The sequence below is a fragment of the Haemorhous mexicanus genome, chromosome 5 (genome assembly GCF_027477595.1).
Source record: "Haemorhous mexicanus isolate bHaeMex1 chromosome 5, bHaeMex1.pri, whole genome shotgun sequence".
Classification (NCBI taxonomy): domain Eukaryota; kingdom Metazoa; phylum Chordata; class Aves; order Passeriformes; family Fringillidae; genus Haemorhous; species Haemorhous mexicanus.
Window position 1 is genome coordinate 3,452,501 of NC_082345.1, and position 14,732 is coordinate 3,467,232.

Genomic DNA, 14,732 nt, shown 5'->3' on the forward strand with positions numbered 1-14,732 from the left:
TGTCCCTCATGTGTTTACTGTTTCTTTGTTTAGTTTAACAAGATGTTTCTTTTATCAAGAAAGGTCAGTATAACCTGCAGGAAAAAAATATAACATCACAATAGGTGCAATATCAGTCTGTCATAAAGCTCTCTTCGGCAAGGCTATGTCTTTGTGCTGCAAATCGGGCAGAGTTGAAGCACCAAAGGTCAGCCTTTCCAAAAGGAGGTGTGCTGGGAAGTCAGCCAAAGACCAGGCTGTGGGGGGAAATAATAATAATTTCTTTAAAAAAAATAAAAAAGAAAATGAATCAAGAATCTGTTTCTTTCTGTATCTCCAGGTTATTTGGCGTTACAGGAAACTGCGCTGCCTGCAGCAAGCTCATACCTGCTTTTGAGATGGTGATGAGAGCAAAGGACAATGTTTATCACCTGGACTGTTTTGCATGTCAGCTTTGTAATCAGAGGTAAGAGAATTTCTGGGGTCTGCTTCATAAGCTGGGTGCTAGCCCAGCACTGGTGTGGGCTTACATTCCAAAGAGGAAACCCTTTCCAGCAGTAGAACCCCAAGATGGAGAGTAAAACCTGGATGCTGTTCCTGGGACTGATAGAGAACATCTTTCATGACCTTGACCAGAAAACTTTTTGTGCCTCAAGTCCCACATCAATAAAAAAGAATAATGTTACTTCCTCTCCTTCAAAAGGCTGTCTGTCAGGTTTAATTAATTAATATTTATAAAGGTCTTTGAGATCCTTTTCTGCAGAAGAGCATAACAGTACCATTAGTCATTATTGCATTAATTTCACTTTAATTCCTCATTTTTATCACATGTATTTCTTTTAAAATACACATTGTTTCTTCCTGTTGCCAAAACTGTAATCATTTAAATTTAAAAGATGTTGTTCCCACCATTTCCTCTGTAGCAGCATTGGATCTCTTACAGTCCTATTTTTATTTCCATATCCAAACCGTAGGTTATAAAAATCCCAAGGATCCAAACCTGACACCCTGTTCTGAAGCGTCACCCATATGGCACAGTTGGAGAGCGAATGTCAAAACTGGTAAAATTGTAACATCTGATTTTCTCAGAGGTGAATTGAGCCAAGTTCATCCCAGCTACACTCCGAGTGGAGCAGGAGATTTCACCGGGAGCTCCATTTCTGACTCACCAGGGCTGATAGCAGCTTTGCCAGGGACCTCTATGAGGTCTAGGGAGTGAGAGAGCCAATTATGTCCCCTTCTTAATGCCCCTATTATTTTCAGTTAGTTTTCAGTTATTACATGATCCTATTAGCACTTTATAGCATTCTTTTTTTTTTTTTCCTTTCTTCAGTTGGGAGGAAACGCAAGATATACATTTTTAGGGAAGCAATGAAAAATTAGGAAGATAATAGTCTGACATGACAGCTCTCCTAACTCACCTTGTCCTACAGTGTACTATTTTTTAACACTGTAGTCATTTAAAAATCAAACATCCCTAAAGAACCATAAAATGTACAGCTGCTAATAAGTGTAGCACACCACAATTACACTCTTTAAAAAAAGCCAAATTGACCTTTTTCATCATGTTGCATGGGAAATTAAAATACCAGGCAAGTAATAACCACTGCTTAAACTATATAATAATGCAAAGTAATTATAGGTTCTAATGCTATTTAAAGCCCTATATCAATTTTCTCTTGCCACAGAACTGAGAAGCAAAGCAAGGAAGGCAGAGGCTCCCTCAGTATCTATATAGGAGACACACACAGTGTGTCCTGGGTTTTGTTTCCTAAACCCTTCACATCCTTTTTTTTTTCCAAACCACACTTCTGGTATCATTATTAAAACCCCTAATATATTTCTGTTGTTCGCTTCATTTATTACATGCCATAATGGGGCTGCATATCTTTAGTGTTGGTTATGCACAATTAGCACTTAGTTATTGTCTTGTCACTTCAGCCCATACAAGACAAACTTCTTTAATGCAAGAAGTCAGATAATCTTCATCAGTCAAGCAAAGCAGACAATGTTTGTTAGCCGGAGTGCAAAAGATTTTCATCATAGTTAGCACTCTTGGGTCTGAGGAAGTGAACTTTCTTTTTATTCCCTCCACCCCCCACCACCAAAAAAAAAAAAAAAAAACCAAAACCCCACAGTTGTTATGAATATTTTTAATATTCCTCTTTTACCATTACAACTGCAAACTAATGTGCAATTTCACTTTGCAGCTAACACACATCGTGGTGTTCCCTGGGGCTGCTGATCCCCCTGGAAAAGTGCTGTTAGATGCTTCTGAAATGGAGCTTAACTGGGTTATTTAATAATTCTCAGCCTTTTTATTCCTGAGACTTCAATCTAATCTTTTATTTGATTTTTACTTTGCATGTATTTTGGGCAAAGGGTTGCTGCAATAGTCTTACAGGTGTCTTAGACTGAGAACAAAAGAATGGATTTACCTGAAATACAGTCTAGTTCATCTAGTGAAAACAGGGAGTGGTTCCAGGAGTTTCAAAGAATTCATAAATTCTCTAAAGTGACCCTAATCCTGATTCCATTGCAATGGCTCTCATGGAGCCTAATAAAGCAGACTGCTTGTAGGGCTCCTTTCTTCCTCACAATTTGGGACTAGTGGCCCTCTGAAGAATTAATTTCGTTGTTTTTTACAAAAAATCCTATTTCATGGATGCTCCAGCATAGCTCTTCTGTGGTTCCTATGGCAAAGCATCCCACTGACTGCATTCTCTCAATAAGAGCTTCAAATCTTTTGGTTTTTGTTACTTGAATGACAATAAACCTCCACATTGTTACACACCTGGCCCATCAGCAGCTTGGGGGTTTTCAGATCTGCTAGGAAACCTTTTTCTGTTCTCTTTTAAACAGAAAAATCTTGTCACTCACCATTCCATTAGTAGTTTCTGTTGTCCTTTAGGATCGTTTTCTCTTCCTCTCCTCAAGCTAATCAAAACAACACAGCAGATTCTGACTAAGGATGTGTTTATAAGACTTCAGTTTAACGTTTTAAGTTTCTTCTTCCCCTTTGTACACAAAATCATGTTATTGAGGGGTTTTATATTTGCTTTTACCTTTCACTCCAGCCACTAATTCCACCAATATGTAATTAATTTATTGAAGAGAACATTTGTTTTTTCGCATACAGATCAAATATATCCAAAAATCACCAATGGGTGTGTCAAGGCTCACCAGTGATTGCAGAACTTGTTTGGCCTTATTCCCCAATTTCACATTTTCTTTCCCCATTAAATTTTAAAACCTTTGGGTCCTTCTCTACAGTAGTTTTGCAGAGTATGTGGTGCTCTCTGTTTGATTCCACGTTTCATTTTCAGTTCCCATCTACCATTCAGGTTTTTTCCTAACATGCATGCAGTGTTCATGAGAATACAGAATTGTTTCTTCAGATTGCACTACTTTGCCAACACTGAATTTTTTTCTGATGTTCTGGGCCCTTCCTCCTTCCATCCCCTTCTGCTTTTCAAGCTAGGTAATATTTATATTAGCACACATCTCACTGCTCCTTGGGGCAGCCCATCCTTTGCTCCTGCTATTGCATGACCCTCACTTTCCTACCCTTTAAAGGGTTGCTCCTGGCCCAGAGAGATGCCTGCCCTTTTTTGCCCAGTGCTCTTTGTGATGATTCAGTGAGTTTTCTGCTTTTATGGACAACTTCACTGTTTGCTTTATTATTTCTGAGTGTCTACAACTCACCATCCAGTGCAAGCCTCAGTGTGGATGGTAATTAGGCTGCCTTCACTTGAGGGGACTTTTGTTCAGGCCATGAACTCCAGCTCTGAACTAACTCACAACCTTGCCAGTCCCTTTATTTATCCTGAATGTGACTTTTTCTGAGTGAGGAGAAAAAGGCATTGTCTCACACGCTGTACTGCAGGAAGACAGACTGTGGACACAGCTCCTGAGCCACTAAGCCTGGTCCCCTGGTGTCAAATAGGCACCATCTCCTATTTTCCCTTCCTATTCAGCTCCAGGACCTAATTGCTCCAGCCAGACAGTTTCTGAGATATTTCCCCCACATTTTTCTCGATACTGATGCTTAAAGCTGAAGCAATTTTGTGAATATTAAGCTCTGCTCCTAGCCTAAAGGTTTTAGCATCCTCTTATCTCCCATGTCTCTGTCCAGCTTACTCCTAATTTGAAGTTTTTCCATCGCCTAAGTACCTGCAGAGCTTAGTGACAGCTTAATGGTGTGAGAGTGTTCCCCTTTCTTCTCTGTAAACATATTTAACTTCTCCTCAGAAGCCCTTCACCCCACGTCGACAGCAGCCTCAACGTACCTCATTTCTGCTGAAAATTTCAAGGTGGAAGGGTGGGGGATGGAAACCACTGGAAAAATAAACTTGTAAACAGACACTGCCTTTCACACTTTGTCAGGCTGCATGTGTGTGACTAACAGAAAGGAGTGGAAAATCTTGCAAGTGGGCTCAGCTGTGCCTTTGACACTTTTGACACTTTTGACTGCAGAGATGATGTCAGCCTGCCTCCGGCTTTCCCACTTCCCGAGTTTGTGTGTCCTTCCTCTCACTCTGCCGGCGTCTTTAGCACCTTGTTCCCTACTCCTGCGATTTTTTTTTCCTCTCTGCCGTTTGAAGTCAGCTCAGAGCAGGGCTTAAAACCCCCATCTGCTCTCGCTGAGAGGTGTTTAAATCGCCTGTTCTACCCTTCTATCTGCAATTGCCTTTATTTTAATGGAAACTGGACTAAAAATGGTTACACACTCATTGAAATTGCTGTCCTGATGTAGCTGTAAACACTTACCTCCGGTATAAACTGTAAAATGCCCACACAATGCTGCCTTTGTTCTCTGTCAAGCAGGGGAGAGGGAATACAATGCCAGGGACATCCTTATTTCAAACCCCAATATTAGATTTTTGCATGAGTGGTCATTTTATAAATTCTGAGGGCCTGAGTACTGCTTATGCTCATTGTATGTCTCAAAATTTAGAATACAAATTAACATATTGTCCATAGCCACCTTTTATAAAACAGTGCATGAAAAGCACACCGAGTTGAGGTTTGCCACTCAAAGTTGAGCTGGGATCCTGTGTCTGTGTATTCTGGTGAAAATGTACAAGTGAGTTCCACTGAAAGCTCAACATTTAAAAAGAGAGGAAAGGGGAAAAGAAGAGCCCAAGTTATTCACTGATTGCAAAAAAGCAGAGGGGAAGGGTGTGGGTGCAAGTCTGAACTGTCTTAATCCTCAGGAAATCAATTAATGCTTCCAGATTCTGTTTCTTTCTGCAGCCACAAAGATCTGGAATTACCAGAGGAGGTACACACGAAGCCATCTTCCTTCACAGCAATATTTCCCTTGCTTTCTTAAGTAGTCTTCAGTACCTTGACACGTGTCCTGTGCATCAGAAAAGATGACAGACAGCAGTGAGATCTCCTTAAATATCTGTTCTGAACAATGAAAGAGCTACTTCTCAAAATAGGAGTTTTATTCTTCGTGTGATTAGTCTAGGCACACCTTCCCTTCCAAACAAGGTGATAACAGAGGTCATTTTGTAATATAAATGGCCTTCCTTTTGCCAGTGTAAAATATGACAGGGGCTCTAGGATGTAGGTTAATTATAATGGTCATTCTACTAATGTCACAGTCGTGTCAAAAGTACTATTATCAATTTATGGTGCTCAGTCCAATCTGGCATGTTAATGCAGCCTATTGTATATTCTTTCCTCTTTATCTTGCATGCCTATTAAAAAAATTGGGTGAGGGTTTTAGGGAAGGCTGAAGACTACCATCTGCCTGCTAGAAGAGTAATAATCTTGCCTAATTATATACTCCTAGCCCAGTGGCATCTTAACATGCTCCTCCACTCCGTTTAATGCTTGTGCCCAAATTGTGCCCTGATTTACATCCTGAGCCAATTTCACAAAAAAAACCCAACCTCAGTGGGAGGCTAGGCTTCAGTTTACCCTCCCATTTTAAAGCTGAGCCAGGTTTAAATCTTGCAGTGTGCAAACCCAGTCTGAAGTGGTTACAGATACAGCTCTTTCACTTCAGGAGGGGCTAAATCTGGTTTTGAGAGTCAGATAAGGTTAAAAGTGTGAATGGCCAGAATTCTTCTTACTTCATCTGCTTACTTGTCCTGTCCCATAGCACCTGGGAGCCAGCATGCCAGGATTACAGGTTTTTCACCTGGTGCTTACCTCTTTGTCACCTAATGACTGCACAATTCACACATTTAACACCCAGGGGCATACACAAGCCAAATATGCTTGTCACTGAACTTGTGCAATATGAAAACAGCTGCAGAATTTGAACCCGAAGCATCACCAGCAACAGGTTTCCCCCAAGGCACAGGGGACCATCCAGAGGATGCCTTCCCTTGCAGACAGACCCCAACCCACGGGTTATCAGACAGACAGACAGACAGACAGACCGCTGGCAGGCTGTCCCCAGGACAGCTGCACACTTGGAGCACAAGTGGAACTGTGTGTGTTTGAGGCCACTCGTGCATGAAGCTGTCACATGCCAGCACACACAGGTAGAGCACTTGTGGCTCCAGGTATCAACATCGCTAAAGCAAAAGGCATTGACACTTTTTATTGGGAAAGGCTTCCTGACACTCCCGGGGAGCCCCTGCAGGTTAACTCAAACTGTGTCGCTGCTCTGAGGGCTGGGAAACAAAACTCCCTCAGCCAGGGTTGGATGCAAACGATGCAGCAGGGAGCCACATGTGTCAAGCATTGCCATGCAGCTGAACTGCACTTCAGCAGTGCTTTTGTCATTTATTAAATGCTTTTAAAACATTAGTTTGCTGAGGTCTGTCTTACCCTGAACCAAAGGAATACACACAGATGAGCAACATTCCCAGTTCAGTGTTTTCTGCTGGGTGCAGAGGTGGTTTCATCTCCCACTGATGCACTGGTGGATTTTCCTTGGTTTTTTGTTCATTTTGAATGTGACTTCTTTGGGAAAAACCAGTGTTACGTGTTGGCACTAGTTACAGCTCTTTTACCTAATCTTGTAAGGTGCACAAAAGAATTTTTCTCAGCATTGCTGTCAATGGACAAAAATACAAAAGATGTAAACTAGGAAAAACCACCAAAGAACAACTTTTATGGAGGAATTCTGTATTTCAACGTAGCTACTCAAAATCATTTTGTGTTGTTAATAGCCTTGTATGCCAGGATTGGGGTGGGAAGAATAATAGGAACCTCTACATTCTGTAAAAGAGTGTTGACCATAAATAACTTAAAGATTTCAGGGTCCTCCCATAATCTCTATTTTCAATCATCATCAGCAGCAGGCAGTAATCCCAGAGAAAAAAAAAAAAAAAAAGAGTCCACAAATAAACAAACCAATTTTCCTTTAAGAGCAGAGCTAATTCTTTTCAATCCACTTTTTTATTACACTATTTTCCCTCTATCTATTTAGCTAGCATAAGGATAAATTTCCAAAGCTACCCAGTTGGAAAATAAATGGGTTCACTGTTTGTCTAGCATTCCAATCTTCACAAATGTAAATCAGTCCAACTGCTACTCATTTAAACCTCCAACTTCACAAAACATTAAAGGACTGCTTTCCATACACAATTTAATCTGTAACAATTCACCAAGATTTCTGCCCGAACATCATTAGAAATTGACTATCTGATAAAGACAGACCACTATCAGGGGTCAGCCTGTGTCATTTATGGAGTTTTACTGGGTCAACTCCAGCAGGCACCACTATTTGAAGGTTAAATTGTTACAATTAAATACATATCCAGCTATTCCCAGAGCTACTCTGCTGTTAAATCTACCGTAAACAACACAAGCATTTATATCTGACCCTAATTGTGTCCAAGATGTCACCATTTGGAAATTATATAAAAAAAGGACATTATAATCCCTTACACATTAAACAATACTTCATGTACTGAGATCCATAATTAGCTGGTTTCATTTGTTCACATCAGTGTTAGGGGGTTCATTTAGGTTACTTTCTTTCATTTTAATTGGAATAAGGCAAGCAGTGCCTCCCAATATATTTCATAGCTGGAGAGTTCACTACAAACAAAGCCATGTAACCCTGCCAAGGCAGTCTCTAGGGAAACTTTTTTTCTCTACTGGCCTCATTCACTTCTCCCTAAGCATCTTCCAGAAGAGTGGCTTTGTCAAGGGGAGGAAGGACTGCAGGGTGTGTCAGGGAAGAGCCCTCTTCAATTCTAGCATGCATTTTTAGTTGGAAAATCCTACTTTGCTCAAAGTTTGAAGTCAGCCAGCCAGGGGCATTAACATTATGTGATTGTCCTGCTCATCAGAGAGAAGCAAATGCAATCTCTCAGTGGTGTTTTGCAGTAATCAGATCGTTCTGATGCACGTAATTCTGTAACAAGGTAGGTGCACTGATACCATGAGAGAGTGGTTAGCTGAGTAACTAAATTTATAATCAACTCCTACAGGAAAAAAGGAAAAAGGTTTGTTTTTTTTTTCTGCATGCCTGTGTGTCTCTGCTTCACATGTACTTTACAGCAAGTTGTGTGTGTGCTAAAGCAGTTCTCAGCATCACCATCTAAAATCAAATCTAGTGAAATATCCAACTAGAACATAACAAGAAATTCTTACTAGGACACAAGACAAATACAAGATATCTCAGACAAGCTTTCCACTGAATGCTTTGCTGTGCTTTGTCTTCCTTCTCGTTTGCAGGACATTTAATTTTCACTCAGCTCAGCAGCCTGGGATATTTATTGTGTTTTTAGCTGTGTGCCAGTGACCTGATCCAGGACTCCCACAGCCCACAGTGGGCTTTGAATGAGGTCTTTGGCTGGGGAAGCAAAAGTGCCTGAATGCACCAGATTTTGTTGAAAGCACACAATTAAATGTGGCACCAGGGCAATTCCTCTGCTGGGCTTTCCCACATGCACATCTGGGTGCTGTCCAGCCAACGCTTGCTCTACAACCCTCACCCTGTAAGACCATATCCCACCATTTACCCTCAAACTCTCTTTTTCTTTTCTCTTTATCATCTCAATTTCAGATTTTGTGTCGGAGACAAATTTTTCCTGAAGAACAACATGATTCTGTGCCAGACAGACTATGAGGAGGGTTTAATGAAAGAAGGTTATGCACCCCAGGTCCGCTGATCGGATGCCACATCATTAAGAATAAAAAGCACTACTTTCTTTTATCTTTTTTGCTCAACATGTATATAAGAAATGACACAGGAACCTACTGAATAGCATAGATTTAGGGAGACAGAATGGTTGCGTGAAATAAAAGGCGGACTGCATCTGTATGTAGTGAAAATTGCTCCAGTTCAGAGTTGAATGTTAATTAAAAAGGTACTGTATATACAGCTGGATTCTTTCTGCTTGCTCTTGGGATTTTCAGTTTGTTTGGGGTTTTATTTTTTTGTTTCTTTTTGTGTCATTTGGCATGAGATGTTTATTTTGGACTATTGTACATAATGTATTGTAATATTTGAAGCACAAATGTAATACAGTTTTATTGTGTTACCATTTGTGTTCCTGTTTGCTTCTTTGTATTGTTGCATTTAGTACAATCAGTGTCTAAACTTACTGTATATTTATGCTTTCTGTATCTACCAGCTATTTTAAATGAGCTGTATCTTTCTAGTAAAAAGCATTAAAGAGCAAATCCCAACCATTATGCTACACTTAGAGCTTAAGAATACTGTTTACATTAAAACTATTTAGAAAACTAATAACTAGCAGCACCTGCTGCTAATGATGCTATGGTTAAGGGTCTATCAGCACTTCTCTTATAAGCCTCTATTTTTCAGGGGTTAAGCATCTGCAGTTTAATTGCATGGATTTTCCTCAAAGAGCACTTTTATTTTACTACAAAATTTTGAAAAGCAAATCTGACTGGTTTGAGCTATATTATAAAAGGTGCAAAAGTTAATGATTTTGGGTGCTGCTTTTGTGCCCCTTAGGCATTCCAAATGCCTGGATTTGATTTTTAATTTAGCTGGAAAAATTAAGCCCTAATGCAAACCAGTGCCTCTGGGTATCTTATTTTATATATATATAAATACATATATATATATAAAAATATATATGTTATTTTTCTGAAATCATTAATTTGAGAGGGGAGGAAAGGGAGAAGATTTTTCTTTATATGCATTTTAAAGAAGTCTTAAAATTTGAGGGGTCTCTTTCTCCCTCATCTCCCTCTCTCTCTCTTTCCCTTTTTTCTTTTTTTTTTTTTTTTCTTAATTTTTATTTTTTAATCAGGGCTTAACCCTAATATGTTTTCTGGGGCTGCGTCCTCAACAAACCCTGGAAAAAAAAAAAAAAAAAAGCGAAAGTAGAAGGCGCTGTAAACAGCCCCCTCTGAGGGTCAATTTACATTAAGGAAACGACCCTGAGCTGACACTGGGAGAGTGACTGGTTGCTAATTACCCACCTCGGTGAATGCTGAAGGTAATTTAAATGCTGATGTGGATGGGACAAAACTTTGCAATAGCGAGCGAGAGCTACCACACTCGACTGCACAGGTACCTTGCTGTCCGTGCCAACATCCTACAGGTTTGTCCCATCAATACTGGCAATTAAAAATCCTTTTGACAGAGGTGGAATCGCTGCTGACAGCTCCTGTTGGCAATCAGTTCTTTTTCTAGGAGAGGTGGACCTCTGTTTTTAAAGCCATGAAGCTATTGCATCAGCAGGACGTCCCTAAGTGCTCACGCCCCTGACAGAGCTTACAGGTGTTTGGCAAAGGAAAGCAGGATGAATGTTTAAAAAGTTGTTCAATGCATATTTATGTCTTGTCTGTTTGCCACTGTAATCTAGCTCACTGGGAAAACAACCTGTATTAAAAACAAACAAACAACAAAACAGTATTGAGAAGGAAAAAAAAAAAAAAGCCAACAAGAAACCCACTACACCCTGTGTTGTACTCAAGCTAAGCTCTTGTTTTTATTTCAAGTATGAACCCATGACTCTGCTCAAGCTGACTGCTGTCCTTCCCTGCTCTTCCTGTCCTGTTGCAGTTTCAGCATGTTTTTGCTGGGGATGGTCAAAGAAACTTTGCAATGCAGTGGGGAAATTCCTTAAGTGTATGGTAAGAGCACACTGCACAGTGGCTTGACTTAGAAATAGATATTTAGTTTTAATGACTGTTGTTACAGTGTGTTTTTCTTTTTTTTCCTGGCTGTGAACCCTTTTGAAAATAAGCATGGCTCACAAAACTTGACTCTGACTCATACAGGACCAGAAAGAAATGCAACAACTCCTCAGGCTGTTCTTGTTAATTAGAAGAAATAGCTCCACATAGTTTCTCAAATTAAATTTAGCCCTCTTTTGTGGACTATCTTCCTTCCTAACCTTGAGCACAAGTGTCTCTTGCACTCCCTTCCACAGTCCCTTAATGTCTTTGGGATAACGAAGCAGTTGGTGTCAGAGGTACCATTAGGCTCTCACAGACCCACTCCAGAGCAATAAACAAGCTGTCCTTTCCATGAAGGTCAGGATGGACAGAAAAGGAAGGATCACATTATCTTGTTTTGAGCCCAATTTCAATTTTCTTCTCCAGCCCCTCTGGGGTCTTTCCATTAGAAACGGGGAAGAGCTCTCTTCTGCTTTCCAGTAGAAGGCTGCAGAACAGATAGAAATCCCTGGTTCAGAAATAAGAAAGAAAGGTCCTTGACTCTGTCTTTGACTCCCTGTGGGCTTGGGCAAGTCACTCAGCTTCTCTGTGCCTCAGTTGTCCCTGTCTGTCCCGTGGGGCTGATGGATACAGTGCTTTTGTAAAGCATGTTTGGCTCTTCAGAAAACCAAGAGCTGTGCGAGTGTGACAAGCAGGGCTGGGACACCCTGGGAGGAGCAGAGCATTCCCAGGAGGGAACCACAGATCCCAGGCAGGAAAGCACCAACACCAGCTCAGCCTGAGGAAGGATGGCTGGGGATGATGGCAATTTAACACTAGCAGTGCTGTAAATGCTCAAGGAATCTCTCATTCCCACAAAGTGCCACTGCTCAGCTCTTTATGGAGCAAATGAAGAGAGGGAAATGGGCAAAGAGTGGCTCATTACTGCATGCTACATTGCTCATATGTGCATTTTGTGACCTAGGCTCAAAGTGTGGAAGAGGAAGGTGGTCCTGCTAGGGAGAAAAAAAAAACGGTCTCACCATTCTGTCAATCTTAATTGATGCAAGGATAAAGAAATGTGGATATGTTTGCAGTGCACAATGGTATGGCATTGCTTTGAGCACTTTATGCTCATCTATCTCATTCACATACATATCTAAAATTTGTACGTGAAGGATACAGAATAAATTTAGATTTGATGTAGGTCAAAGATCAATTACACATTTTCCTGTGTTTCAAACTTCCATCTTGCCTGGCTGTTAAAATAATGACTGAGAGTTGAAATATTTAATGGAAACATTTACAACTCCAATAAAGTAAATCATCAAAAGTCAATACTGGAGAGAGATTATCTGCCAGGCCACTTTAGTGATCATTTTGACAGAGGTCTAGACCATTCCTATAGGTTGCTTTTTGTTATCTGCCTTGGTTCTCCTTCTCCATCACTGTGTGTGTCAGCAAGCTGTCTGCATCCAGCAAACCATGCTGACAGTGACCCTTACTCAGTGTATTTGCCAGGCAGGAATGCTTCCACTTGTGCCTCCCATCTTTATCTGAACACATCATGAAGTTTAGCCAGACAAAATAATAATAACAACTTTTTCTTTTTTTTTTTTTTAATCTTCTACAATCTACTTAGATCGCTGGTTTTGAGCTGTGTGGAAAACTAAAAATTGTCAAACTTTGATTTTCAACTGTAAAAAGCTCCTCTGACAACTGTAACCTGCTGTGTTCTGTTATCTGCCACAACTGGTGATGGATCAAGAGAGCCTGGATTTGGCAGAAACAGTGACCAGGGCTAAAAGTTGATCTATTTCTTGATTGTGTTTTTCTATCTTCTGGGTTGTTTGGTGGTTTGTTTTTTTTTAAGCACACTTTCATGTTTTCCTATCCTCCCAAAATGTTCAAATTTTTGCTCACGTAATGTAAATAAAGGAAAATCATCCAGCAATCCCTCAAATGTTCCTAATTGCCTACACCTAAAATGACTTGGGGAAGATAAATTGAAAAGTGGTCAGTGAGAAGGGAGACTGGGAAAAGAAACAAACAGGGACTGTGGCAAGGTTTCGACTGTATAGATTTTAAAGTACTTTAAAGGCTTTTTTCAACGTGATATGCAGCAGCTTCTTATAATTTTCTCAGCAGTAGGTAGTTTACAGTCATCTGTACCTAGAACAAATCTTGTCAAAAATGAAGGTCTGTAGTGATTGCTGGGTATAATTTTATACATTTAGCTGATTTTTCTGAAAGCTTCCACTGTGCTGCTGTTGTCAGACTAAATTATCAATTTAGCCATTTGTTGTTCAATGAATAAAAAACTCCTATGGCATTGGAGATGTTGTGGTTTCAATAAAGCAAAAGCTTTAACAAGTCAAACTATACAAAGCAAAGTGTGTACTGTATATAAGAACAGTGTTTTTATTCCTTTAAATACCACTTTAGATTAAAAAAAAGCCAATTACATATTCACTTAACACATTCCTCCTACTTCAGGCCAATGATGCAGTCCAAACCTGTTTACTGCTCAGTACCTAGCAAAAAAGGAAACCAAAATACAATATGTGCAAGGTAATAGGCCATTAGCACAAACAGGCTCCCAGTAAAAATCCTTTGTGTAGGCACCTTTCTAAAAGCTGCCAATTATGGCTGATAGAAGTATTATAAAGGAAGTGATTTTAATACTATTTAAGGCATTAAAAGCTGAAGAGTATCTGTTTAAAGCATTAAAGTAAGAGCTGCATGTATCTAATACCTTTTAAAATGCCCTTCTGCTGATTTATATTCATCCTGAACCTGCTAATAATGAGTATACATAAGCAAATACCATCTTCCACCTATTCAGCATGTCATTGATATGAAAGCCCCAGAAAATATCTCACGTAATCAGTGTGTTCAGAGAGTTATCTAGCACAAATTACTCATTAACTCAATAGCACATAATAAAAAAGAACATCAATTAATTAATGAGTCACCCTCAGATCACTTTGATTACAACACAGCTCTGTTGAAACAGCGGTTATAAATGGAGCTGCCTCTCTTTATTCATTGTTTGCAATTGGCCCATTATTTTGCAGAGACCAGTGTCATATTTAACACATGCCTGCAGGTAATTGTGTGATTAGTTCCATAAATGAAGATGCAGAGGGAGAACATGGAGTGTCTTGCTCGGCAGCCGAGGGGGAAGGTGCAGGAACGCAGAGTTCTGCAGCAGCCATGGGGGCAGACTTTCTCTCCCTTCCCCTCCAAGCCTTCACTGCAGGGCCCTGGTGCCAGGACAATACCCAGAGCTAGTCCTGCTGACCTCTAATCCAACCCAAAAATCTCAAAACCCTGGGAAAACACTCATGATTTGGGCCTCCCTCCTCCGGGGATGTCGGTCTCTTCTCCCAAGTGGCAAACGGGACAAGAGGAAATGGCCTCGAGTTGGGCCAGGGGAGGTTTGGATTGGAAACATTCTTTCACCAAAAAATGGGTTGCAAGCACTGGAAGAAGCTGTCCAGCATCCCTGGAGGTGTTTGTGGATGTGGTGTCTAGGATGTGGTTCAGTGGTGGGCTGGGCAGTGCTGAGTTAATGGTTTGACTCAGTGACCTTAGAGGTCTTTGCCAGCCTTAATGATTATTGAGAAGGGGCCACACTGCCAGCATGTCACAGGAAAGAGCACAGCCAAATAGAGATCAGGTGGGTGCTCAGGTCA

General features: G+C 40.5%; 1 protein-coding gene across 2 annotated transcripts in view; it reads left to right on the forward strand.

Annotated features, from left to right (window-relative positions):
- LMO3 (LIM domain only 3) overlaps positions 1-13,364 on the forward strand; it is a 59,118-nt gene extending 45,754 nt beyond the window's left edge. For both annotated transcript variants that reach the window (XM_059848035.1, XM_059848036.1), the window contains exons 3-4: positions 320-445; positions 8,963-13,364. In XM_059848035.1, the coding sequence (XP_059704018.1) occupies positions 320-445; positions 8,963-9,068 (232 nt within the window). In that variant the 3' untranslated portion in view covers positions 9,069-13,364. The remainder of the gene's footprint in view (positions 1-319; positions 446-8,962) is intronic.
- Positions 13,365-14,732: the final 1,368 nt, after the last annotated feature.